Here is a 27217-nt window from a genome sequence, read left to right on the forward strand (position 1 = left end):
AAGCGCACAGAAAATGAGAAAAAGCATTTGGCCTTGTCTACTGCAGAGGGTTAAGCTGATAGCAAGTGGGAAATTCTCATCAGCCAAGAAGAAGTCTATTAAGAAAGAAAGCAAAATTAAAATCTCAGAAAGGGCTTAAAACATAATAACTGCAGCTTCTAAGAAACAATCTTAGTCTTTCACGTGTAGCACCTCTCTGAATCAAACAGAAAACATCCAATGTCTCTGAAGTCCTTGAAGTCTAAATGTGGACAGCAACTTACCTTTGTGTCTTGTCTGAGCGGTGATGTGGCAGCAGGTTCTGGTGTCTCTGCTGTGTCCTTCTTAGCGTCCCCCTCCTCAGCCTTCTCTTCCTCTGCTTTTTTCTCAGTTGTTACAGTGGTGATAATGTCTCCCTTGGCAATGACTTTGGCTTCCCCGTCAGCAGCATTGTCCTTCATCAGGGTCTCGTGGTTCTCCATAATTGGAGCTGAAACACCAGAGGACAAAGATGGATGTGATGGCCAACTGCATGTCATTCACTGTGAAAAAGCTTTGATTTGCTCCTGGACATTGCTGCTATTATATCCTTTATGCATTTGTCACTGTGCTGCTAAACATGCACCAAAAATTTAACAGCTACGTTAACAGTCAGGTGAAAATATTTTTCTTCCACTTTCCCGAGGCATAGCAACTTTCTCTTGTACAGAAACACATCCAAGAATCTCTGTCTCTGGAAAAACCAACACCTCACCTCCATCTAAGCTGCGGGACATGTTGTAGCGTTTGCTGGAGGTGCGTTCAAAGAACGGAGCAGGTCTGATGATCTGAGAACTGGCCCTGCGTGTCTGAGCCTGTGTTCTGCCGCTGTAGCGAAATTTGGAGCCGAGAGTCAGGAACTTCTTTGGGGGTGCCTCGGGGGATACGAGCCTGTCAGAAGTTATCAACACTCACATTATTCAAACCAAAAATAAAAACACAGATTTAAGCATAGTGCTCTGAAACGCTAACTGCTACTTTAGTGAACATTCCCCAGAGAGCCGTGGGGCTGAGCACGCTACTCAAAACCTCCCTTTTTTTTTTTTGCTTAAACGAACAAACTTCGCATGTTTTCAAAACGGCAACAACTATTAAGAGTCTGGACGATGCTTCTCTCACGACATGAATTCGTGTATAATGATTAGCAGTAAATCTGTGCCGACAAAGCTGTACGATCACATGTCTGATTCACAAATTCATTTGGGAAACAATGTATTATGCATGGTATTGAGTGGAGAATAAGCTTGAGCTGCCGAGGTGCACATATTATTTATAATTAAAACTTCTCAATGCTGTGTTCTCATCACAGGTCTGTTGCTTTTTCTTACCTGAAGAAGGTGTGGTGTTCCACGCAGACTTTCCAGAGCCTTTTGGCAGCACGATGATTTGGAAGCTTGAAACCAATCGTGCTTTCAAACTGCTCGAACTGCAAGTGAGACAAAATGCTGTGGTATGAGTCACCATGGAGATCCCTTTGACAATCACAATTCATTACTTTTCCCCCTAATCATATTAATGTGTTTTTATAAGGTATTTGTCTTTAATTAAAAGGATAACTGCTTTGCATTCTAGCTTGATAATACCGTAATGAATTCTGTTCACTTAAATTAACATTTGAAAACAAAGAAGGAAATTCACCCAACTTTCTTTTTCCCCAAAGCGTTGCTGAACTTAGCCAGTAATTGCTAGATGCCCAGAGGCAGCAGCAGTTATTGGCTCTTCTCTACTTCATGAGATTTCTGCAAGAACTGATGTCAACTATTCTAGGAATGTTTGGTTTCATTCTTCTTTCATACATGAAACAGTAACTGAACTGTTGATTTATTGTCAAATTACTGCATGAAGTCACTTTCATTATTACGGTTAGCTTTTGAAAGTACTAAATATAGTAAAGTTAAGCTTGATGGCGTTTGAGTCAAGTTTCCTCAGAGTATCAGTGGTACAGATGGTGTGTGTGTGTGTGTGTGTGTGTGTAACACCGATAAACGCTCTCCCCGGTTGCTCTAGACACTGAAATTAATTCCCTTTGCAGTAAAAGTACATGCACTTTGAAAAATCCAGCAACTAAGCACTGTCACATTTAGAAGGAAGCTGATGTTAAAGTATCGTTGTCGAGGAGCTACAACCTTGCTTGCTTCTAAATGTAACTGTTGTTAGTTGTTTGCTATTTTTAAGCTGTAAATGCAAACTACTAAAAATAAATAAAATAAGGTGACACTGTGAAGCAGAAACCATTGCTTCATTTGTTTTTGTGCAAATCAAAGTGACTACAAGTGCACTGAAGAAGCAACAACAAGACAGCCCACATAAAGGGAATGGTGATGGCTACAGACTTTTGCTGTCTGATGTGAGGAAATGGGGGCTATTAAGGGAGAGTTGGACTGAAGAGCTTCAACCCAGCTGCACAACAAGCATCTGCTGCTTTATGTGAGGAGAAACAGGATGAATGGTGCACGAGCACATCTCCTGGTATTTTGTCCATACTCTTGAGACACAGCAAACATTCTTGCAACAGCATGTACGGATGCGCCATCCTGGAGGAGCTGCACTACCTGTGCAACCTGACAGGGCTGCAGGTACCAGCAGGTCATGCTATCAGCAGTGACAAGGGCACAAGTGAAAACCAAAAGTAATCAGGAGAGACGACGGGAGGCGCAATGGTTTGCTGCCACCACCCGCAAAACAATTCTCTTTTTTGGTGCTTGTCTTGTTGTTGCCACTGTGCACCAAGGTAGAGGAAATGAATTCACACTGGTTAACATATCCTAACCAGACAGATTGACATCCCTGAAGTTTGACTGACTGTGTGCAATCTAGTGTCCCCTTTGAAAACCTTTGAAACAAACATGCTAAACAAGACAGCTTTAGTTTAAATGCAGATGCCTTACTTTGTTTAATACTTGCAAAAGCTAAGAGCAATAATTGGTAAAGCTGCATTCAATATTTAGAAGTGCAGCCATTCAAAAATAAATCAAAGTTAAAATCATCTGCCTCTAAATTACATATAGTGGTTCCATTATATTCTTAACCCTGGAGGTTGTTCAAAAACTCATCAGCTCTTAGAGATGTTTCATGAAGTCCAGAAGAAGTGCTACCCACTGCTGCCACAGGGTTTTTAGTAGCTACTGGCTGAATGCAGACGCCCAGCCAGGCAACTGAGAGCTAAGTTGTTGTTACTCAGTCTCTCTCTACTCCAGCTGAGTGGTCCATTGCTCTTCAGAATATTGCTTTAGTCTCCAAGCAAGAGGAAGTGCACACCAACATACCTCCATCCCACCATTCGACTTAGCAATCAAGTCAAATAAAGCATATAATGGATGGCACGATCAGGCCCATGACTGCTTTTTTGCTGTCCTTGTGTTGTGGATTTTTAAAAGTGCTCTATAAATATGTATTTTTTTTAGTTTAAGCATAGTGAAATCCCAGTGCTGTACTTTTGCCACAGATCTCAATGACACATTTTACAATCACCCAATTCCCTGCCCTAATTTTATATTCATATTTCCAACATAAATCAGCTACAGACTACAATGCACACATAGCAGAGATGGGGTATTATGAATGTAGTGGCAACAACACGTGTTAGAATTTAAATTACTGGTCTTTATAGCTGATACACAATTTCAAAAAGGTTTCTAGTTTATGTTTGCTGCTGCAAGAAAGTCATTTCCAGTATCTTCATAACGTATCTTTACCTCGCCGGGCCGGATTTTGATGTAGAAGTTGTTCCTTTTGTAGGAGATTTTGAGGATTTTGGGCCAGGCGAATCTGTTGATCCGCAACCTGTCTCTGTAGATGAGTAGGCCACTTGCACAAACTCCCAGCATAATCTCCACACCCTCCGAGTCCTGGAAACAACACAAACATCAACACACGACAAAGCAAAATATGGAAATACGTTATGTTTGAAATATTGTTTACAAGATGTTATTTAACACAAAGTCCTTGACAAGCTTTACAAAGAAGTTCACTGACCACGGCACCGTTTTCTTTTTCTTTTTTGTGGTCTCTAAAATATGAACTTCCATAGACTCTACAGGATATACGGGAGGCGTTTAGGTGACGGTGCACAGCAGGACAAAGTGGAGTTTAAGATAAGAGCCAGGTTTGTGATAATAACAGGGTTAAGCAGGCAGGTGGAGAGTAGATTCAGGCATATGGCACTCTAAACTCTTCTATGCAGGCTGTGTGGAGTTTGGATTAAGACTGAAGGGGTTCCAACTGGCAAAAGGAACAGTGAAGTTTCGGGAAATGGTGGATGAAGCACAAAAATGACGCTCTTCACTGCACAAAGCATGAGATGAGCAGGTAAAAATGAATGACGACGTTTTGAAAAGGCAGGCGCTGATCCAAAGCATGAACAACCAGCCTTAAGTGATTTGTGGGGTGCTTAAAATGACACCTTTGAAGGAAACCATGCACAAGTAGAGACCACATAGACACACACTCTCATTCGGGCAAAGCACATGGAAAGCAGCCTCTTACCTCTCCCTCAGCTGGAGCCAAGCATTCATAGAGATTCCCTACCAACTTTGCATTTAGTGAGAGAGGAGAGAAGACAAAAGAGGGATGCTGGTCTGATATGTACATCTTTTTCTCGTGTATCAAAACTGTGACTCACAGAAGCAACACTGAGCATTGATGTCTGCTCGTTTGATCAAGGCCGCTTCCGCATCTCTGTCATCTCCTCTATTCTGATCTAAATCTGTGAAGGCAATTTCCTCCCCATCATGTGCATCTAGACCCTTTTTTGACTTTCAAAGCACATTTGATAACAGATTCATATCAAGAAGACTGATGGCTGTAATTTTCTTTTATGACAACAGCGGCCCCGCTGTCCTACACCAGCTCTCTGTTTTTACCGCCCGTTTTCTAGTGACATATTTGATCCAATCTGGACAGTAGAATAAAACAGATGGGAAATTATCCAAGTCAAGCTGGGCTCCAGACCCCCTCCCACCTATCGCCCCTCTTAAACCCATCCCATCCCCAGAGAGGCAACAGTGACACAATGTCAGTCAGTCAGGGGAGCAGCGGTGGCATGTTAAATTGAGGCATTACTGTGGCAGCCATGATGTGTCTGAAGCAGCAGTGTTGTGGTAGCAAGCGTCAATACCGACTGCATGGGTGATGTGTTTGTATAAGACCTCACACAGAAAACGCCAAAAACAGTTTACGTCCACATTCTGAAAAACATGAATTGTTTTGAAACACCCACCACGTCTGACGAGGTGAAAGTCCTTCAGCTCCACCTCTTTGTTTATAGTAACAAATTAAATAACTAGTTTTTACATTTTGGTGTTTTTATCTTAGGCCTCTGTGATATCGTGGTAGCTAAGTCCATCTTTTACACAAAGACTATTCTAACCTCACATAAAGGTGAAGCCTCTCATTTGTGTAAATTAGCGATATATTCATGTACTGGTGGGAGAGAGACTTTTAGACTCTGTGCCAATGTTAACTTCCTATTTAATGAGTAAATATGAGACTGAGCGATGGTTGTTTGCTTTCTTGCACATGTCGACTGTAAAGAGGGGAAAAAAGTTACTGTTTGGTTTGCATGTATAATGAAGCACGCTGTAAAAACTCACAGGTTAACCTTTAAAAAAAAACAACTAAATCGATTTCCACATTTGACTTCACATTAACCAGTTAGGTTGAATTCTATAGACTGATATATCATTACGTTGTAAGAAATATTAATAAATAAATACTTAAGATTTGTTGCGATTTGCTACCTTAGCGTGGTGGAGGTCCACACCGTACATGGATAGCTTCTTGGCATTTTCCAAGAAGTGCATCTCGGCATCAGCCGGTGACATCCCCCTGAATGCACACAACAGAGCACGTCAGACATAAACACGTAAGGCAAAGAGATTTAAACCTCTCTTTTTTTCTTAAAAGCAGACTTAAACCTTTCTGACCAATGTGACGAGAGAGAGAGAGAAAATCTCTACATGGATTATTAGCAGGATTATAGCTTGAAAGATTTTGGAAAAAGGCTGTTTTCATGGATGTTTTTAGCTGAAGTTCTATTGAGAATTCTAAGTGTATCCATTTTTAGATTGTCTAATAGGGCTGCCACAAACGATTATTTTGATAGTCGACTAGTCACCGATTATTTTTGCGATTAGTCGACTAATCAGATCATCATCCATTAGACGTAAAACTACAGCTTATTGCACCAGCAGCATCTGCTCTTATATAACTATCATTAACTTACAGCTTTAAGTGTTTAAGGTCTGTGCTAACTAAAAATAAAGACAAGATGATAGTTTATTAAATTTTAATGAAATTTGCAGATTGTTTCGGTGAAGTTTAATAAACTCCTTGCTATCTAAAATATAACAGGACACTGGAGTATATTCTGGAGCATCTCACACTTCTGATAATCAGCTGTCTGCTTGACGTTTATTCAGCTGTGTAAAAACTATAACTTTAATCTCAGACAAACTGATTTACTCAGGAACAAATAAAATACTAAAAAAAAAAAAAAAGCCAAACAATAACATTTTAAGTTATCTAAGTGACTCATATATATTTAACCTGAGTAGCGAAAGACGGCGGTGGGTTTGAAAACGATTTGCGGGGAGTCCGGTGTTCTCACAACGCTAGTGAGCCTAGCCCCCGGCTCGCTAACGAGCTAGTGGGTAACAGATGTCTCCGAAAACGTCGGAGCGCTTTTGAAAATATGTGGTGTCCTGATAAACTGAGCAGATATTTGAGGTTTACACAGCTACATTCTCGCCTGAAAATATGTTAAACGTTTATTTTGTGACCCAGAAAGAATAATAAGAGTAACATTAAAACTAACTAGCTGCCGCCATTGTTGGAAACTAAGCTGGGCCGCGCTATGAATTCTGGGACACAGCTGCTTCTTCTTCTTCGGGGTTTAACGGTAGCTGACATCCTTGTACATGCAATGCTGCCATCTTCTGTTTCAGTCCGTTATTACACTCTTAAATCCTGCCACTTATTCCTGCGTCTTTTGTGATCGTACAAAGTTTCAAACGACGCGTCGACTATTAAATCAGTCGTCGACGATTTTGATAGTCGACGTAATCGTGACTAGTCGACAAATCGTGGCAGCCCTATTGTCTAAGACCCTAATCCTGGAAATGTCACTGCAGCCAATGGACCAGCATCAAATTACAGACAAATCATTGAAATAAAGGGGAATGAGGGGGCTCAAAAGAGAGACTTAGGTCAGATTGTGAATGTTCACTCAGATTCACAGATTGATTCAAGGCCTAATAATGACATAAAAACTAGATGTGCAATTCAACTTCAGATTTATGAAGAATTTGATCAGAGGACCTTATTACACACGTCATCACTAAATGCAAACAGAGCATTTTATTAGTAGAAAAAAAATGATGGGTCCTTTTTAGTGCTGTCAACGTTAATTTCGTTAAACTGACGTTAACGCGCTAACTCACTAACGACATTAACATCATTTTAACGAGATTAACGCTGACAGCACTAGTCCTTTTATGTTCTATGTATCATATGCGATCCATTCAGTGAGACGAGAAAAGCAGTTTATATTTTCTAAAAACATTCTACGAACATGTCATGTGTCATTTCCACAGAAGAAATTTAAAGTGACATGTTTATGACCACCAATAATAAATTCACTGGACTATTTGACACCCTTCTGACTCTTTCTATTAATAAATAGCACTACAGATACTAACTTGTAAGTCTTGTGGAGCTCCATGACCTTCTCCTCTAGCTCTTTGGTCTGGTTGGGTGCGAAGCGCAGTTCACTGAGGTAGTCGCTGGCGAGTTCCTCTGAGTCATAGTCTCCAAGTTCGGACTGCGCTGTATACGAGCCCAGCACCGTGTGGGTGGCAAAGGAACAGGGCAGGCGACCTGAAACTACATCATCCCTCAGCTGCAAGCACAGGTAGTACCTGAGAGAATGAGGACAAAATATACAATATATATGTAAACAAAACTGCAATTTCGTGTTTTTTTTAAAAAAAAAAAATCATATCTAATGTCTGGATTTTCTCATTTCTTTGAAAACTTCCTGAGATTTTTAAGTGCTAGAAGTACATTTTTATGCATCCAAGTCTATAAAAGGTTTATAGAAGAACATAAGCAAAGGACAGCAAAACCGACCTTGTGATGTCCTCAGTCAGTTGTGAGGGGTCTGGTGGGTAAAACTTTACATTGAAAGCAAAGTTCCAGGGTCCAGCTGAGGTATCGACAGAACATCAAATGATTAAAAATCAACATTCAACAACATCAAAGGCTTCACTTGGAAATTCAGAGGATATAACAATCAGGTAGCTTCACTGGATTGCTGCACTCACTCCTGATCTGCTTCTTCAGCTCCTTGGAAGGATCCAGCCAATTCTGCGAGACAACCACAGAAGATGAAACATGAAATCATCTCTAATTTGGGAGCAAATTACCAAGAACTCAGAGGGGGAAATCCTGCCTGGTATGCATATGTAACAGTTATCTTATAAATGTCTTCTTGAAAGAAACATTTAACTTCATTTCCTACCGTCGATGAACCACTTTCCAAGTAAAAATATATAACATGTTAGTTAATAAGATTGCCTTAAAATAAAAAAAGTACCTTTTGATTCTCTACATCTCTATATGTAATGCCAAAATAGTCCTTCTCTAGTAGGTTGAGGTGATCACACACTTTATCAAAGAGGAACTGGCCCTTGGCTCGTTTCTGTGAACAGAAAAAGAATAAAAGCACATGTTGAATGCAGAGTCATTTGATGGGTATACTGATGTGAAACATTTGAACATACAGAACACAGAAACTCATTTAAAATAAACAGTCACACCGAATTAGATTAGTAGGATTGTGTAATTTCTTTTAAGAGTTTTTCCAGTAATGCAAACTCTTCATTTGTCCTGATTTGCTTAACAATTACCCACAAAATAATGATAAACACAAACAAAGCAATATCATTAATCCATGTTGCAGCTTAAAAAGCTATTTTACGCTGCCGTGGGACTGCGTTCCCCTTCAAGTCCTTCTCTTCTTATTGTTATCTCGATAATTAAATGAAAGTGAGCTCATCTCTGCAAAACCCCATTATGAATATAAATTTGTGAAAATGAAGCAAATTATTATTATTATTCTGCTGCGTGATGTAAGCCTGGGTACCGGAGACACAATCCACCAACCTGGCAACTCTGGATCGATTTCCTCTATAAAAAGCATAAACACACTTTCAAATTCCTGACCATTGGTTGCGTGAATGCATTACATCGATCGACTGCACATCTGAGTGCTGGACGTCATCAGCTGGAGCTTTGTCATCCCCCCCCTCGTGAAGAGGTTGGACTTCCAGGACTCATTTGACCAGCTCACAGAGGATATTTTAAGGCCCGAGTTGCCATGACACAGACGTCTTCTGCTTGCACAAAACCAATGCCAGCTCGTCACGTTTGGATCGGCTGAAGCCCACAGCCACAGCCTAACCTATCCAGAACACGGCTATTTATCTGCCACACTCACATGGATGCAATAATACATCCTGGATGTGAAACAAAGAACTAACGGGTGTGTGCATGAGCACACACACATCTTTAAATAAGAAGATTCTTGCATGTGTGTGCGCGTGTGATTTTAACAATGCTGGTAGAGGTGCTGGTGGCAGAGAGTTAATCCTACCAGAACATCTCCGAGGGAATTAGCACAGTTATGTCAGACTACTGCTGCCTGGGTGTGACAATCTCCTCTTAATGCAACACTTAAAGCTGGCTGGCTTAAATGACGCAGACAAAAAAAAAAAAAAAAAAAAATGGCTGTGATATGCAAACAGAGGTTTTCAGATCAGTCAAATAAGCTGCCAATCATTAAACTATATCTATAAATAAGCTAATGGGGTACTGCACACGTATTCCTGGAGTTCTCTAGCAGAAGAAAGACCAGAAATCAGAAGTATACTGATCTTAAATTGTGAAAGCTTGATCAATCAGGACAGTGAGACCGTCACAGAGGTTAAACACTCCTAAGGATTAAAAACTGATTGTGCATCAAACCATGCATTATGGTTTATCTGTTACTTTAATTAGTTTTCTAGTCATTTTAAGAACACTTTCAGTCATTACTTGACCTATAAAATGTTAGACAACACATTTTTCCAGAGTCTTTGTTCCCTTCAGGCATCCTGTGTCATCCAACTGACTGTCCAAAAGCCAACAATAATAATTTCACAAAGATAAAAGACTAAATTTGATTAACTGACTATCAAAATAGGCTAAATAACTGCCTGCCAACAGACTCACTGACTAATCACTTTAGCTCTAATTAAAGCCAAAATTTAGCATGAATTCTCATGTCCTTAAGAGAAAGGATGATTTAACTGAAAGCAATTCAACACATTGTGTGGGATGTTTTTCTGCCTCCAACAACCTTTGAAGTGAGGGAGAGCGGTTCAGCTGTTCTGTGTCATAGAAAATGATAGGAAACGATTAGTGCGGACATTTTTCCCCCCACAGGAGGAAATTAAATTGAGCTGGAAAACTACAAGGTCAGGAGGATAAAAATGTCGAATCCTGACATTCTGGACCAGTTTCAAGTCTGGACTGGGAGGAGGAAAAGAACTCCCTGGCAATTATGAGGGTCTTCTGACATCAGCTGTACTACTGTGTTAAACACCATAAGCTGACCTGGCTTTTGTCCGGCTCACCCTCAGCTGCAGGAGCACACAGAACATTTTTTCCCCCTAAAGCTGAAATTAAATTCTTCTGACTGGTCATGTTAGTGCCTTAACTGTTGCTATGAAAAGCCTTACAGGAAGCAGTGAACTTATTAGTCTCCTGCTTTATATCATAGTGATTGCAAGTATTAGTCACTGTTGTAAACAATGCACAAATGGAGACACCTTTACTGTGATTAAGAGCATTATCATAATACACCAAATCCACCGTCATCTGGAAGTATTCCCTAAAATAATGGATCTTAGTGTTCAGAAATAGTAAAGTGGGGCAAAGAAAGCCTTTGCTTTGCCCACCCTAGCAGGTGGGCAGCACTGGGAGCTTACAGGATAGTAAGCAGATGGGATGCAATAAGTAAACACTAAGTATTAAGATGAAAAAAGAAAAGAATTTAAAATTAGAAACTTTATTTAATTATCAATTTTTCTCTTTTGTGAGCTCCTTATAACTGACTGTCTATTCATAATAATCTGAAGTAAACTCAATTAAAATAAACAAATGTACTGATACATTATAAATAAATCTCATAAGGTAACATGTTTGAAAGCACACGATTAGGTCACATCTTGCTGCTGTCTGGTGTAACCCTACTGATTACACACACAAGATCAGTTTGCTTAAGAAAAGCATCAATAACGTTTTCTGTGAATCTGGAGGAGTGGACTTCAGTCAGAAAAAACCTAAAACAACAACCCTTGGTGGTAAAGGTTATCTCAGCTTTGGCTTAAAGACCTTTATCTCTTAATATTAAGCTTACTTTAAACCATTTACAAGCCAACCAAGCCAAACTAAAACCAAAGATGCTGCTTAGTTGTGTTTGTGTTTTGGTGCTTGAGCCATGTTTGGTAATAACACAGAAGGCACGTTGCCTAGCAGCAGTAAATTAGTAAATGGCCTGCATTTGTATAGCGCTTTTCTAGTCCATAGGACCCCAAAGCGCTTTACACTACATTCAAAAAAGGGACCCAAACGGGACCCTTTTTTCACGAGGGTCACATGAGGGTTAAATTACCTGCCATTTGTGAAAGAAGGCTTCAGAGTCATGTTTTGAATTTTTCAGGTTGTGTAACACATTTATTAAACATTTCAATAAAACATGAAATGTTTTTAATTGAAAATTCTCAAAAATGTCTTTGTTTTCTTAAAGTGTTCATATTTTAGACCATGTGTAGCTCTTTCAGCATAAACTAAAACAAATAAAAAAACTTTTCCTGACTTAAGGTTAACAAATCTGGACTGATCCCCCATTTCCACGTCACCATCCTTAATAAAAGTCCTTCCAGTGGCACAGTGGGCCTTCGTAATCATGCCAACCCACTGTGTCAATGACACCGATTCCCTCCAACAATTGCCCCCATTGCCCCAAACCAGCCAGCCAATCCCTCCATCCCAGCCCCTGGTGGGGAGGAATCCACTAAAGGAGATTTGCAGAGGAGGGTCTGCTTCTCTTTTTCAGCCTGAACACGTTTTGGGAATCCTACAAAGTTTCCTAACTTTGACAAAAGACTCAACTTTGCTATGGAAGAAATATTTCATGAGCCAAATGTCACATAAGTTCAGAAGTCAGACTTACTCCTGAATTAATGACACTCAGACAGAAAGAAAGACTGTTTGAAGGGCAGAAAGCAGCTGTTCGGCTGTGGAGCTAAACTCATATTTACAACAGAAAGGCATTTGCCTCAAAGGCTCTATTAGTTGTGAGGTTATTCCTGAATACTCGATACTTAAAGACTGCAGCTTATCAGAGGGTCCCACTCAAGCGAACAGTTCTGCTTTAGAAAAACTTTACAAAGCAGAAATAATAAGATAATACAAATGGAGAAATTCAAAACAGTCTGACACAGTTGGTCAAAACCACACAGCAAACCGACAAATAAATAAATAAATAAATAAAATTCTTTGACAGATTATCAAGCTCTGAAAGTAATGACTCCATCCACACCCTGCCATGCTAATAATGATTAACAACCAACTCATGCTCCATTTCTTCTCCTCCCAAAATATCCCATTTCCATATTTAATTTCCCTATATTATGATAAAAGCCATGCTTCTAGGCTAGTGTGGGGTTCCGAGTTTCACATTTACAACACAAAGACACATGTTTTTCCACTGATTGTTGGCTCTCTTTTCCTCAAAGGGTTTATTTCTGGAGAGCAGATGAGCTTTGAAGTAAGAACTGAACATTTAAGAACCATTACATGAATATTTTGTTCCCCCTTACAGACTACCCAGAGAAGGTTTGGAGGAAAAACAAAATCCCATAAAACAGTTTGACAATGCAAATGCGAGTGTGCAGAGAAAAGCGTGAAATCACTGCTTCTAAGCAGGGCCGTCAAAACAGCAGCTTTATTCTGTTAATACAACGTGCAGGGATCATAAAAGTAACACACAGATGAATTCTGGGTAATGGAGAAGACCACTGGCACAAGCTATCAAATCATGTGAGTACTGATGATCACTGACGCCCTGACAGGAAACATTTGTTTTATATATTAAAGCAATACGTAAGGTTGCTCACATCGTTCAACTGTAATAATAATAATAATAACAATAATAATAATAATAATAATAACAATAACAATAATAATAATAATAATAGTGCAGTGGAACGCCATGAGCTGCATTTCACATGCAGAAGGAAAAATAAAGATAACTTTACTTGACAAATGTGATGGAACAGGGCTCATAAACAAGTTCTTATATAAACACGACATAAAGGGAGCCAACCAGCCATTCAGCAGTCAGAGCTGAAAACACTAGAAATCAGCCGATTCTGGTCCCCACCAGGCGATCGGAGTGTTTACACACATCTTCAACCTTTCCCTCTCTCTGTCTGTAGTCCCAGCCTGCTTCAAAATGGCCACCATCGTCCCTGTACCCAAATCCTCCACCATCTCCTCACTGAACGACTGGCGACCTGTAGCCCTGACCCCCATCGTGAGCAAATGCTTCGAGAAGCTGATCAGGGACTTCGTTTGCTCTGCACTACCCGACTCACTGGACCCTCTACAATTCGCATACCGCCACAACAGGTCCACTGATGATGCCATAGCCCTGACACTACATACTGCCCTCTCGCACCTGGAGAAGAGAGACACGTATGTGAGAATGCTGTTTGTAGATTACAGCTCAGCATTCAATACCATCGTTCCCTCGAAGCTGGACAGGAAACTGCAGGATCTAGGACTGAGCAGCTCCCTCTGCAGCTGGATCCTTAGCTTCCTGTCTGACAGACGCCAAGTGGTCAGACTGGGCAGCATCACCTCATCCCCTATCACACTGAACACTGGTGCTCCACAGGGGTGTGTACTGAGCCCTCTCCTATACTCACTCTACACCTACGACTGCACAGCCACTAACAACTCCAACATCATTGTGAAGTTTGTGGACGACACTACAGTGGTGGGTCTTATCACCAACAGTGATGAGACGGCTTACAGGGAGGAGGTCAGCGCCCTGACCCACTGGTGTCAAGACAACCATCTCACCCTCAACGTCGCAAAGACAAAGGAGTTGATAGTGGACTTCCGGGGGTGCAGAGAAGTACACACCCCCATCACCATCAACGGCGCTGCTGTGGAGAGAGTGAGCAGCTTCCGGTTCCTTGGTGTACATCTGGCTGAGGATCTTACGTGGTCAGTACACACAAACAAAACAGTGAAGAAGGCGCAGCAGCGCCTCTTCTTTCTCAGGAGATTGAAAAGATTCGGCATGAGCCCCCGCATCCTCAGGACCTTCTATCGCTGTGCCATTGAGAGCATCCTCACTGGATGCATCACCACCTGATATGGCAACAGCACCGCCTACAACCGCAAAGCTCTCCAGCGAGTAGTGCGGTATTCTGAACGGATAATTGGAGGTGAGCTTCCCTCCCTGCAGGACATCTACAGGAAGCGGTGCCTGAGGAAAGCGGGAAGGATCATCAAGGATTCCAGCCATAAACTGTTCAGACTACTTCCATCAGGAAGGAGGTTCTGCAGCATCCGGTCCCGTACCAGCAGACTGAGAGACAGCTTTTTCCATCAGGCCATCAGACTGCTGAACACTTCATAGACACCTCAGCTTCACTACTGGAACTTCAACATTATGCACTCCATACTGTACAGTAATGCCCCTTGTTTTGCACAATATCCAACTGCTAACCTCTGTATATTCTATTTGTGTTTACTCCATTTAATTTTTAAATATGTACACACACACACACACACACACACACACACACACACACACACACATTTAGTATACACATTCAGTAATATGCATACACTCTTATATTGTACATATATTTATTCATATAATTCTCAGATTTAGCCATTCTTATATTTTGCTTGTTCTTATGTTATTGTATTTTTGCACACCTCTGTTGCTTGTGAAGCTCGCACACAAGAATTTCCCTCACATGTACTGTACCAGTGTACCTGCACATGTGATGTGACAATAAAAGTGATTTGATTCTTGCCTTCTCTTTTTGGACCTGAACAGTTTCCATGTGGCTCGAGTCTCTTACATATTAAAGTAGTGACGAAGCTGATGGAAACAGAATATTTAAAATGACCACCACTCTGTGTTAAACTTAAAGCGTCTCACCTCTACATTGAGCGTGAAATCTAAGCCATCCAGCAGAGTGACTTTACACTGCATGATCTTCACCTTCTTGACTCCTCTCAGCGGAGACCTAGACAGACGACTGGTGGATGACCTGTGGGATACCAGATCCTCTTCCTGCTGCTCCTGGCAAAAAGAGGAAAATGTGTCACTTAAAAATAATGAGAATAATACATTTACAATAACAGTTTTCTACATTTGGGATAGAGCTGAGTGGAATTTCCTTGTTAAAAGTAATGAGCTGCTTCTACCTTGTCATGCTAATTGTGGATAGAGGCATTAACGTCTCTAAATGTCCACCAGAAGAGAAGTTTCCTTACCTAAATGACCGTTAATGTAAACCTAAAAATAGACACTGGGACCCTGACTGAGTGTAATCAGGTCCCACTGAGAACAGCTAGGGGTGTACCGCCATTTTGTCTTAAGGAGAGAAAATCCAATTTTCCACTTCGCTGAAAACAAAGCCTTTGCTGACTGACTTTATGCTGAATAGACGCCGTTGCTTCGAGATATTTTTCTTTCTTACATACAGTGAATTTAATTCCCCCCTTTTATTCTGATGAAGAACATTTCTTATCTTGCTCTTCAAGCCATTTTCATTGCATTGTTCCTGCAGTATCTACTGCAGCTCATGTGGACTACTCTCCCCGTAGACTCATTTTGATGTAGTATTAAACAATAGAAGCAGAATAAGATGACTCTAAAGAACACAAGAATGAAAGGTCAAGTTAACATTTCTAGGAAATACCACAAAACACATTCTCCCCCCCCCCCCATTTGTTTGACGTATGACTGGTGAGAACAGGCACCACAGATGTATGAAATCACAGTTACATGTGCACCCTGCTGGAGAACGTGCCTCGCAGGGAAGGCCGACAGTGTTGTGTCAGACTGGTGCAATTTCCCCTCAGTCTTGCTCCTGGCAATTCCCACAGCTCTAACACTGATGGTGCATCACTGATCATCCTCAGTGTGGAAAAACAAGGGGTGCATAATGTTGCTGTGTGAATTTGAAAGAATCCTGGGGTCGATTAGCTCAGTGGGCAACACTGCAAGTTATAAAAGAAGATCATATATATGTATAACTATTCCCCTGGAGCTACTTGGATCTAGGAGAATAGCAATGTTCACTTTGGACCAAACCACAAACTGTAGCCTGAGAGGTGAAGCCAAAAGGGAGCTGCCTTAGCATTTTCTCTAGTGGCCAGCAGGGAGCGACTCATCTATATGCAAAAAAGAAATCTCAGGTAGAAACCTGTAAGATAATGATCCCACTTCTCACTTGCCTTATTATCCCAGCAGGTGCTTTCCTAATCACTTTATGGTAACAATTGCCCATTCAATTGCTTCAATTCCTGATCCCGATTTCGATAAAAGCAGATGACGGAGCAGGAATGCTTTAGGACATGGCTATGCTGTGACTGACGAGTCACTACTGTGTGAGCACGCAGTGTCCTCGGTTTCTCAGAACACATGTTTGTGCTGGCCATATTACACCCATCTTTTATATCCAGTCTCTGTATACATCTTAAATATCTCACCAAGTGCTTGACTAATGTCTGAGAAATGCAGCACAAATAAGCATTACCCTGGGAAGACAGGGTAGTAATTGGATTCCCAGTATTTTGAATCCAGCGCCATCAATAGTCCAAGATTTTTGGTTTATGACTAAAAACCCCATTCCTAAGGACAACTGAGGCCAAAGGGAATATGCTGCTCTTTTAGCAACGCTAAATAGCTTTATAAAGATTGCAGACACAGTCAAGTTTTAGCATCTGAATGAAAGCAATGCTGCGCCCATGTAAAGCCTAAAGCTGAAATTAAAATCTGGCTACCACAGAAGTGTTTAATGTAGACAAATGATATCAATAACATCAATGCAAAATATTGTACAAGTCAGACTTTGTTAACATGAAAACATGTCATTTATTTCATCACCGTTTCACCACATTACCCTGCATTGTATATAATTAATTTATCCATCACATCGCCCTGCGACTGCTGCTCTCTCATTACAGCCTGTTATGATTCACGTGTAAGCTTCTTTTCAACAAAGGCACCATTTAAATCCTTCTCCTTTCCACATCATGATAAGAACCTGCTGAATGAGTGGGGTTGTGAGCCTGAGCACATTCAAACTATGGTTACACGCTCCAACATATTAAGAAGTTCAAAGTTCAAAGTCACCAAAAAAAAAATAAATTATTGAACATGGATTTAAAGTTTTCTGAGTGAGTAAACACATCCTAGACGTTTAAAGCAACACAAACACTATGTAGACTGGGAATGTGACCTGTTAAGTTGTTTGAGATGTAACTTTTTATATACATTTTCCACTAACTACCACAGTAAGAGACCACATCTACAAGCATGTGCAGCTGGTGAAAATGTTTTTCTTTCAAGTAATAAATTAGAGAAGAAGCAGGGATCTACCTCACACTGAACCTCTGTAGTTTGGAAGCACTGGAAATTCAATCTGTAGATCGATTAAATAGTGAGCCAGAAGGCTGTTTGGGCCAAAACCTGAAGACAAGCACTTAGTGCTCAGATAACATCAGTAGCTTCCCAGGCTTCATCAGATATAACATGGATAGGCTACAGGGTATAATATTATACTACCAGAGATCACTGTTCTCTGGTTTTAGACTCGTCCAGCTTCTTTGTCAAACATGTAAAATCATTTAAACATGTTCATGCGTCGAAGTGGTGTGCAATCTTATGGATACATTTTAAAATACACCAAAAGTCTTCATCATAGTTCAGACTCAACTCAACGGGTTTAATTCCAGGTCGTTCCCTAAATTCTTCCAATCATTGTCCCCACAGCTGCAGGAAGTTGCAAATTGGGAGAGATGTAAAAAACAGTCAGTACAACAAATGATTGTTGTGATGATTGCAAATAATGCCAGGTTTCTACTGAACTACATTCATAAGTTATTCAACATAACAGCAAGGATGGCTGTGGCATCCTTGCTGTTATGTAGACAAGTTATTTAGAAAACCTGTGAAACAGGCAAAACACAAAGACGGCAAAATAAAACAACTAAAATCATCCCTCACCAAACTGCCCGTGCGTGTGGCCGATCAGTGACAGTGACTATATCTGTCAAACTGCCTTAGTTGCTGTAAAGCCTGAAAACAAAGCATCCACAATTGAAGGTTTCTTGATCTATCCGTCTTCCCATTTCTAATATATAAAGCTCTAACTGAACACCAGGCTTTCCTCAAAAACAAACAAATGCATCTGACGCATGGTTGTAACCGCCATGGAGGACTGAGGTCACGTCTTCACATTCTCTCCCCCTCCCCACGTTCATTTCCATTTTTTCCTCACAAAGCCACAATTCATTCAGAAGAGGGATGAATGGTGTGTAATGTTTTGTCAAATTCAAAAGGATCTATACAATGTTTACACCACAAAAGAATCATTCTTAAATAAAGTGGCAAAGTTTGTTTTGTTTTTTTCCTAATATTAAATTCAGTAAAAGTATGTTTAAAGGAAAATTATGGTGGATGCGATGGATGGATGTTCCATTTTTAAAAGAAGTGACAGTGGGTGGATGTGGTTACAAAGAGGCTGACCTGTTCTTTCCTGGCCGGGGTACTGTGTCCGACGGCGGCTGGAAGCTGCTCCGGTTGGTTCTGAGGCAAGGCGGGTTCGGCTGCCACCTGGCTGGGTTGGGATGCCGCTTTTGCTTTCCCCTTTTCTGTCTCCTTATTCTCCTGTGGCTGCTTGGCCTCCGAGTCGGCGCCTGATTCAGTTGTCATGGTAAATCACACTGGAGTGGAGGAAAATTGAGGGTAAAGAGGAAAAGTGGATGAGTCAGCTGACTTGTTATGAATTGATGCAGTGCCGCTTTTTGGGCCCGTCTAACGATAAGCTCCCCTCTGATGCAAATGCAGAGATGTGGATATTGTTTGACAGCAGAATAGGCATGAATGCAAGTGGCTTTGGTGCACTCACGTCCCCCTTTTAACTAATCACAGTAGTGTCAGTAGCTGACAATGCTAAGGGCTTGGACTGCTTGTACCATGACGTCAACAAATTCTACAATATATCCAAAGCTCACTAAGGGGAATTAAACAAATTTAAAATAATATCTGCAACTGTAACAAATATCTATTTCTGCAAGTATTTTTTTTATAAATTGGTTTCTAAAATATGAGAAAAAATAAGTCTAGGAAAATGTCTGAATATATTTGCCAATTACTTTTGTCAGTTTATTAATCAAATAATTTATGAACTTCTGCAGTTGTTTCACATTCTGATAAAAGCATCTGTGAAAAATTTACATGTGTAAATCAATTAAATTGGCCTAATTTGCTGATTAGGAGGAAATTAAGTGAGAAACCATAATAAAACGATTTAAATTGATTAAATATTTGAATGAATCCGATGGAAATGTCAAACATCTCAAGCTCTCCAGTGTGGAGCTCCACTATTTTTTGCACAAGACAAAAAAAACATCACTTTATGCTTCCTACCTGTTGTTCAGACAATTCTGGGAATTTGAAGTTGGAAAATATTTTACATTTTCGAAGCAAATATCAAAAATAAACAAAAAAAAAAAAAAAATCAAACTTAAATATATTAATTCCACAGAGGAAAACTAAATGAAAAGCAGCAATTCACTGGAGAAAGCAGAAAGTAATCTGCCTTTTTCTTATCTGCAGTTACTTTAACAACACAAAACAGCTGATTAACTCTGTATTAAAGTACAAGCCCCCAGTTTCTCTGTAGTGTTTACACTCAGGAATCCAAAGTGTCTGAGCTGCACCAGTACGTGTTTTTCATGGCATGACCTTCTGCTTCTGTGAATAGCAGCATACCAGCGATGGATGTGGTCCCAAGGGCCTGAGGCTGGGTAATGAGGATATATCTAATGGCTAGATTTGACAAACAAAAATGACAGAAAGGACAGCTCACACCGGAGGCTAACTGTACCCACAGTCTTTGACACTGGGATGTGGGGTTTGGAGGCTGTTTGTGTGTGGAACGGCATACTGCGCCTCTGCTGCACAGAGCCTGGGTTTTGTAGTATGGATGCCTGTCATTCTGCTGCTGGTATGCTTTTCCCTGAGCTCTATTTATAGGGCTGTGTTTACTGCAAGCACGGAAGATTCCAAGGAAGATCTACTTCTAGCTGTGGGCATGGTCAGCACTGTCTGGATCAACAAAACCAACACTTCTTAGGGACAATCCCCAAAATAATCAAACAGTCATTAAGAAATGGCAACATCTGCAACTCAAACATTGAGCACATTAAAACAAGATAACATCTACTTGGTAAGACTGATTACATCTGATTGTTACAAGCCTTTCAAGACATTTTACCAGACTGGAAAAAAAAATCTCTGAAAACCTTAAAGATTTAAATTTGGCAAACACGTCCAGCTCCATGCGTCTAGATTATCAACAGCTGGACTACATGACCTCATGCCTCGGATGCGTTGTTCATCTTGCACTTTTTAGCTTCAAAATAGTTTTGAGCTGAATAGACTCAAGGTTGTGTTGTCAGCCCCTTGATTCAAAGCCATTTGGTATTAGCTGCTAATTCTAATGCAGAACGATGCTTTACTTAAACAGGCAATTGCTTTTTGAATGCCAGAAAATATTTCATCTTTGCTAATGAGCACTCCTCTTAAATCCTGATGGAATTGCTTCAAACTAGCAGTTCAAAAATAATGCAAACTCAAACTTTGCCAAGTAGCAGAAACACTTCAAACCAGCATGTTGTTGGTCATTTAATGGATCAGAATGATGCTGATATAAAGCAACAGTAATTCATGGACTCAAATCAGTGGAAACTATGCTTTCTAAAAAGTCATGAGCATTCTAAGCTCTAAGGGTCACTGAATGCAACGTGCTGATCAAACACTTTTCAACTTCAGACCTCATAAAAAGGGCTATAAAGATGACCTAATCAAGATTAAAAGCCTGAGCAGCAGCACTTTGAATAAACGAATAAAGTCACAAGGTCCAAATTCCAACCCATGTTTTCCAAGTGAAGACGAGAAATGTAAAAGACCACTGAGCTGAATTCAAGCAAAAATCCTGTCAAAACCTCTTTCGCTGCAACTTTGTTGTGTCATGTGCGGCAGAGTTGAGGCGCGGATCACTAATCAGCTGACAGAAGATGGCTGCGTAGCTAACCTTTGCCTTTCTTAATCCTTTTATGAAAAAGGAACTATGGAAGGAGTGGTGGAACGGAACATCTTAGCACCATAGAAATGGAGGAAGAATAAGTTCAGTCACTGGTGACAGGCACTCTTCACAGTGCAACACAACAGCCTACACAGTAGTCCTGTGTGTGGCCCTCCACCATGGACTGGTACATAAATTATGCATTCAGAAAGAAAGCCATGTATTGCCTGGGATTTCTGCTAGTAGCTGCCCAATATTGTACCAATATAGAAGACAAGTTTCAGCCAAAGTACTTCAAAAATGTGTGTTTGGAAAAGAAAGGGTTCAATGCCATTTTATCAAGTTCAAGTCTTTTTGAAGGCTCTAGTAAACTTACAAGATTTACCTTTTAACAGGTATATAAGGACAGAAATAGACAACTCAATGTGCTGACAAAGCAACTAAATTACTGCTCATCCTCTCACCTCAACTTCACTAATGTATGTACTTGATCTAGAATCAGTTACATGCAAAACATTTTGTTGACTGGGAACCGTCTCTAAAACAGAAGCGTATTATAAAAATGGGAAGTTTTAAAACATCTGTTTGTTCCCCCTGTAAATTCTGGAAGTAATAAAAGTAGAAGTCAGCACTTACAGAAGAAAAAAAAAAAAGCACTTAGTGTCAAAGATATAATCAAATTTACCTCTTGGATTAGTAGCTGATGAAAGCAGATATAGTCTCCTCAGTCACACCTTAAGATAAAAGCTAATACTCTCTGTGTTATGCCTTCCAAGGAAGGACAAGTAGAAACCACCCACCTCTGAAGAAACATTAATACTGCTTTATCATGCTTCATCCTTCTGTGAATCCAAAGAGGCCCACAGTTAATAAAACCTGCTGTCTGTCACTGGACAGACCAATAAAATCCCACTGAGCTGCAATGGTTGGGTTGTACACTGCAGTGGATATTCACATCCATCCTAAAAGTGCAGCCAGGGTTTTATCGGTGTGTAGCTGCATTATTATATAATTGATCACAGACACTAAATACTGTAGTAGGACTGCCCATGCATGCAGACCTCCATTTAAGGGCCATGTGTGATTGTAATGCACACTGCTGGAAAGGGGCCTGTGCACATTAAGTCTCATGCACACACATGGGAGGATGAGGGACTGCCATCTGTGCAGAGTGCTATTAGCCAGAGTACACCACAGCTGGGCCCATCCCTGCTGCCCCTGCCCCCACAATCATTACCCCTCAGGGACTTATGGAGGTTACATGGAGGGGAATAGTCTGCGTTGCTTGACACGTCAAGGCCCATCCCGAGCAGGCCTGCCAAATAAGATCTGACCATTTTGCATGGCCGCAGGGCCGACAGCTGTCGCAGACCAAAACCCAGCCGCTGTAACAAGATATCACGTAGCTGGTCTGGACATTCAAATTAGGCACCCCTGCAGATCCCCAAAGTCTCATCAACTGTCCTGACTAAGAAAATTATTGACATGTTTTTGGAGAAGTCTGTGGTTTAGTAGATTTAGTAGATAAATCAATTAAATAACTATTTAAGTAATAAACTTATCAAAATAAATAACTTAAGTAATTAAAACATTTTTATTTAAAGCTCTACCTCCTCTTACTTTACTAAAAAAAAAATTAATTAATTAAAAAAAATGTTGTTTTGGGTTTGTGCTGTACTTGTGACACAAAAAGACATCTAAAGATTACCGCCATATATAAAAAGCCAAGTGCTGTCTTAACAAATTCAATTACCAGATTAATCAAAAAAAAAAAAAAAAGATTAATCACAGCTTTAGAACTTCCTAAACCTTCAAGACTTCTGCCAAAAATGCTGTCCAGCATCATCCCAGGAAACTTCCGAGTTTACTGAAACACAAAAACCTGATTGGACATCACACAAGGTGACAACAATGAAATAGAGGTCATTATTGCCATTTCCAGTTAATCAAAAGTTGAGTTGAAAACCTTCCTTACAACATTTTCATATAGCTTTGTGCATTTTAGTCGTGCACTTGAGTAAAGAATTTTACACGACCCAGATGTTTTATACCACACTGGGTTGAATGTTCTCCTGCTCTGGTGTAGGAAAATTTGAGCATGTCAACAGTTCTGACAATTAAAAACATGGGTTTCATTTGAAGAGCCAGCAAAGACATTCCAAAAACAACTCTCTGTAAAAGGTCCCTGCAAGACAATAAATGCGTGAAATTGTAAAATCTTAGACTCAGCAAGCATCTGAGGCAGATGGTTTATGGCTTCTGTGTGTACGCTCCATTGCCAGTTTACAGCTTAAGAGTGCAAGTCATTCAAATGATCCCTGTAAGGTTTCGCTGAGACTTCCATGAAAACGGCCTTGTGACATCTGATCAAATAGTATTTGCACATTTGATTATATAATTTAGCAGCCGTTTCAGATGTCAATTTTAAAAAGCCCTTTGGTTGAACCCTCACAAATCTAGCCGACACGTGAGACCTCAAGAGCAGAATTTGGGGAAGGTAGACTGGTCACATGAAGGTGACTCCAAGCAGGGAGCATTTTTGCTGAGGCGGCCATAAATCCTGTCGGCTTTCTGCGTTTACATTACTGTCTTTAGCAGTGAGGCCTCCGATGATTCGGTGGGCAACACAGCTAGCTTACCGGTACTGTTATTGCATTCTGACTATGCACACCGTGCGACACAATCAACGCGGGATTGTTGACATGCAGTTGCTTAAGGCCATGGATGACTTCTGTGAAAGGGTAACACAAACACAATCTGTCTGATAGGATTTGTTGGAGTTAGTGGCTCTTGATTGAGTTGTCTACCTTAGTTGACAAAGGGAAAAACCCCTGTTAATGTAAAAGATTAGAACTAAGTCTCTGTATATTGATGAGAAGCTAATAACTTCTTATACTGTGGCCGAGACGGACCAGAAGGGATTAAGCATTTTAGGAGATTTACAATCAGTAAATCTGACTTAATTACTAATAATGCCTGCTGGCACTAATAAAAAAAAAAAAAAAGTTAAAATAAACCTTTTATTTCCCCGTTTACGTTGTTTACTGTGTAAATTTGAAGGCACATTTGCTCATTATGTTTTTAAATTAGTTTTATGCTCACTGGACAGTAATAGGCCAAGAATGACTAACTTGAAAAATACTGATGGAATACCAGTGCATTCCCATTAAGAGCAGTCACTACATGGCATTGTGTCTACTAGAACTTAAAGGTAACATAATTCTACAACCTAATCCAGCTTGATGAGCTGTTACAGACAACAACAACAACAAAAAATACAAAGATACACTGATGTCTGAGTGAGCTAGCAGAGCCATAGTCATGTGGTTTACTATTAAAAATATGTTTTAGTAATGATCAGATCATTACAAAGCTATTCATGTGATTTTTGTGTTACAAAATCCTGATGATGAAAGTGCTATAATCAAGTCACCTGTCTGTCTAGACATTTTTACATTATATATACACACAAACACAGTTGGACAAATAACTGATGAGTGACATTTAGAAGTAGAAAAAAGTTACAAATGGTCATTGCTCATCTTTGTAGCCTTTGATATGAGAGTCACCATTTGTATCACAGCTACAGATGTCAGAGCATCTTATTCTTTAGTATATGAGACAAATTATGGTTTATATATGTATAAATACAAGCCAAAAATCATGATTCAACAATACTGACCAATATAAATTTGGGTCTTCCTCATATAAAATCAATGGTCTCAGCAGTTTTTGTTGAGTGAAATGAAAAGACTGCCTCCTCCATTGTCACTGTGCAAACTAAAGCTGTAAACAGAGGTGCAGCCTCAGTAAACGAGTTATGAATCCCTGCCTACAAGGCCCACAATGTTCTTGCCTCTCAATGCTACTGCAACAGCAGCTTACTGTGCATCTTAATTAAATTGTCAAATCAGTCTCCAGCCATTGCATGCTGTGGCAGCAAGGATGTAAGGATGCTAAAAGAGGATCCAGACCGTGTCATCCTGCCCCTAACCACGCCTACCGCACTGCAGATCAAAAACACCGAAGTGTGTCGTCTTAACCTCGGACAATCTGACAGTTTTAATCCATTAATTGTCTGCAAATTGTAACACTGCCTGCCAGTGACTCAGCGCTCTCCTTCACTGATGTAAAAACGGGAGGGATTGAAGGTCGGACAAGCATCTGTATCGTCTCATTTCACCAATTTCACCCACTTTCTGGCCCCGAAACTTGAGCACGTTAGCCAGCTTCACCTCAAGCGGTGCGCTTCTTTAAAATATCCGTGCATACCCCGACTTTTAGCTTCAGATTAACCACCGCTGCAGGCAGCTCAGTCGGCAAAAAGCAACATTTTCTGCTTCAGTGTTACGCGCCGAATGGTTACAATGTGAAACCACAGTGGGATTAAAAAAGAAAGAAAAACCATATGACCCCCGTTTCTGACTCGGTTAACCACGTCCACTAGACTTTTTCCGCCTGAGTAGATACAGTAAAACTGTACTCTAATGTTAATCATCTGTCATCGGCTGCGGGTGCTGTGAGCACGCGATCGAAAATGTGGCACGAGACAAAACCTCACAAAGAGCCGTTCAAGCAGCGAAACTTGCATCTTCTCTAAGTGAGCCTCGGTGTAATGGTACAAACGACAAGCAGCGAAGAAAATGGGTTTATTACCAGACACGGCGTCCTCGTTCAGCTGGTTATGCGAGTTGCATTCGTAGTGGGCTTCTGTTTCCTGACAGCGGTGCTACTCTGCTGCAGTTCCCCTCTCCACCAGCCTATCAAACTCCACTATGCAGCCGAGAGTAGAATTGTGGGATATCAGAACAGCCGGGGCATTATTTTAGCAGCACCCTCCTCCCAATACACATACACGCACGCGCACAGCAATTGATGGCACGAGGTTTGTTGTTTTAGTGACGAACGACACTAAGAGTCATCTCTATGTACGGACATGAGATTAAATTAAAGTCAATCAGTGGAGGAATGTAACAAAGGAAGGATGATGTGCTCAACTGATTGTTGAGTTTAAAGGTGTCCGTGGGCCGTTCTACAGTCTGCAGGGTATTTTCTGTCCCACCCATGAATTTGAAAATAATGCATGCGCAAAAGACTAAAGGATACTTTTGTTGCGTAAACTGCACTTTTCCTGAGAGAGTTTTTTTAAAAGCCTTAAAATACAAAACAGTTCTTTGAGAACATTTTCTCAACTTCTTTGTAACCAAATAGGATGTTAAAATGACTTAGAAATCCACTTAAAAATAGTTGACACTTTTTTTTACATCAAGATATTTTAAAGAATAATTTTGCAGCGCTGTTACCGGAACTCATTTAAAGGAAGAGACAACACGGTGATAGACATGCAACTTGTGCTAACACCATGGGGACACTAAAGGCCCTCTTTGACATATTTCGTATTTTTCCAGTACTTTCTGGCTAGATGGAGTGTGCCACTCCAATCAAGGCAAAACACTCTTACTCATATTCCCCAAAAGAACACAAATCAAATTCCAAGTTTCCTTGCTTTATTTCCACTGCTAGCATCTTTCCCCATGAAAACACTAACACAAGTGTGTGAATGTGTGTGTGAATGGGTGGATGACTGGATATGTAAAGCGCTTTGGGGTCCTTAGGGACTAGTAAAGCGCTATATAAATACAGGCCATTTACCATTTATTTTTTACAAGCACTTTGCCCTAACAGTGATCAGTCTGTTATTTGCAATCCTGTTACCATAAAACAAATCAATTTAAAACAAACATATG

General features: G+C 40.4%; 1 protein-coding gene across 11 annotated transcripts in view; it reads right to left on the reverse strand.

Annotated features, from left to right (window-relative positions):
- epb41l3b (erythrocyte membrane protein band 4.1-like 3b) overlaps positions 1-26238 on the reverse strand; it is a 43764-nt gene extending 17526 nt beyond the window's left edge. For 6 of the 11 annotated variants that reach the window (XM_085440019.1, XM_085440015.1, XM_085440014.1 and 3 more), the window contains exons 1-13: positions 26127-26238; positions 18908-19104; positions 15308-15451; positions 8612-8716; positions 8340-8382; positions 8146-8221; positions 7716-7934; positions 5757-5844; positions 4504-4548; positions 3714-3866; positions 1347-1444; positions 734-909; positions 264-469 (exon numbers count right to left, since the gene is read on the reverse strand). In XM_085440019.1, coding sequence (XP_085296145.1) covers positions 264-469; positions 734-909; positions 1347-1444; positions 3714-3866; positions 4504-4548; positions 5757-5844; positions 7716-7934; positions 8146-8221; positions 8340-8382; positions 8612-8716; positions 15308-15451; positions 18908-19093 — 1539 coding nt within the window. In that variant the 5' untranslated portion in view covers positions 19094-19104; positions 26127-26238. The remainder of the gene's footprint in view (positions 1-263; positions 470-733; positions 910-1346; positions 1445-3713; positions 3867-4503; positions 4549-5756; positions 5845-7715; positions 7935-8145; positions 8222-8339; positions 8383-8611; positions 8717-15307; positions 15452-18907; positions 19105-26126) is intronic. The other 5 variants (XM_085440016.1, XM_085440012.1, XM_085440013.1 and 2 more) reach the window with 1 other exon arrangement.
- Between the last annotated feature and the right edge of the window lie 979 nt (positions 26239-27217).

This window comes from Copadichromis virginalis, linkage group LG18, assembly GCF_057382275.1.
Source record: "Copadichromis virginalis isolate Kocher_CV1m ecotype Utaka linkage group LG18, C_Virginalis_male_GT1.1, whole genome shotgun sequence".
NCBI lineage: Eukaryota > Metazoa > Chordata > Actinopteri > Cichliformes > Cichlidae > Copadichromis > Copadichromis virginalis.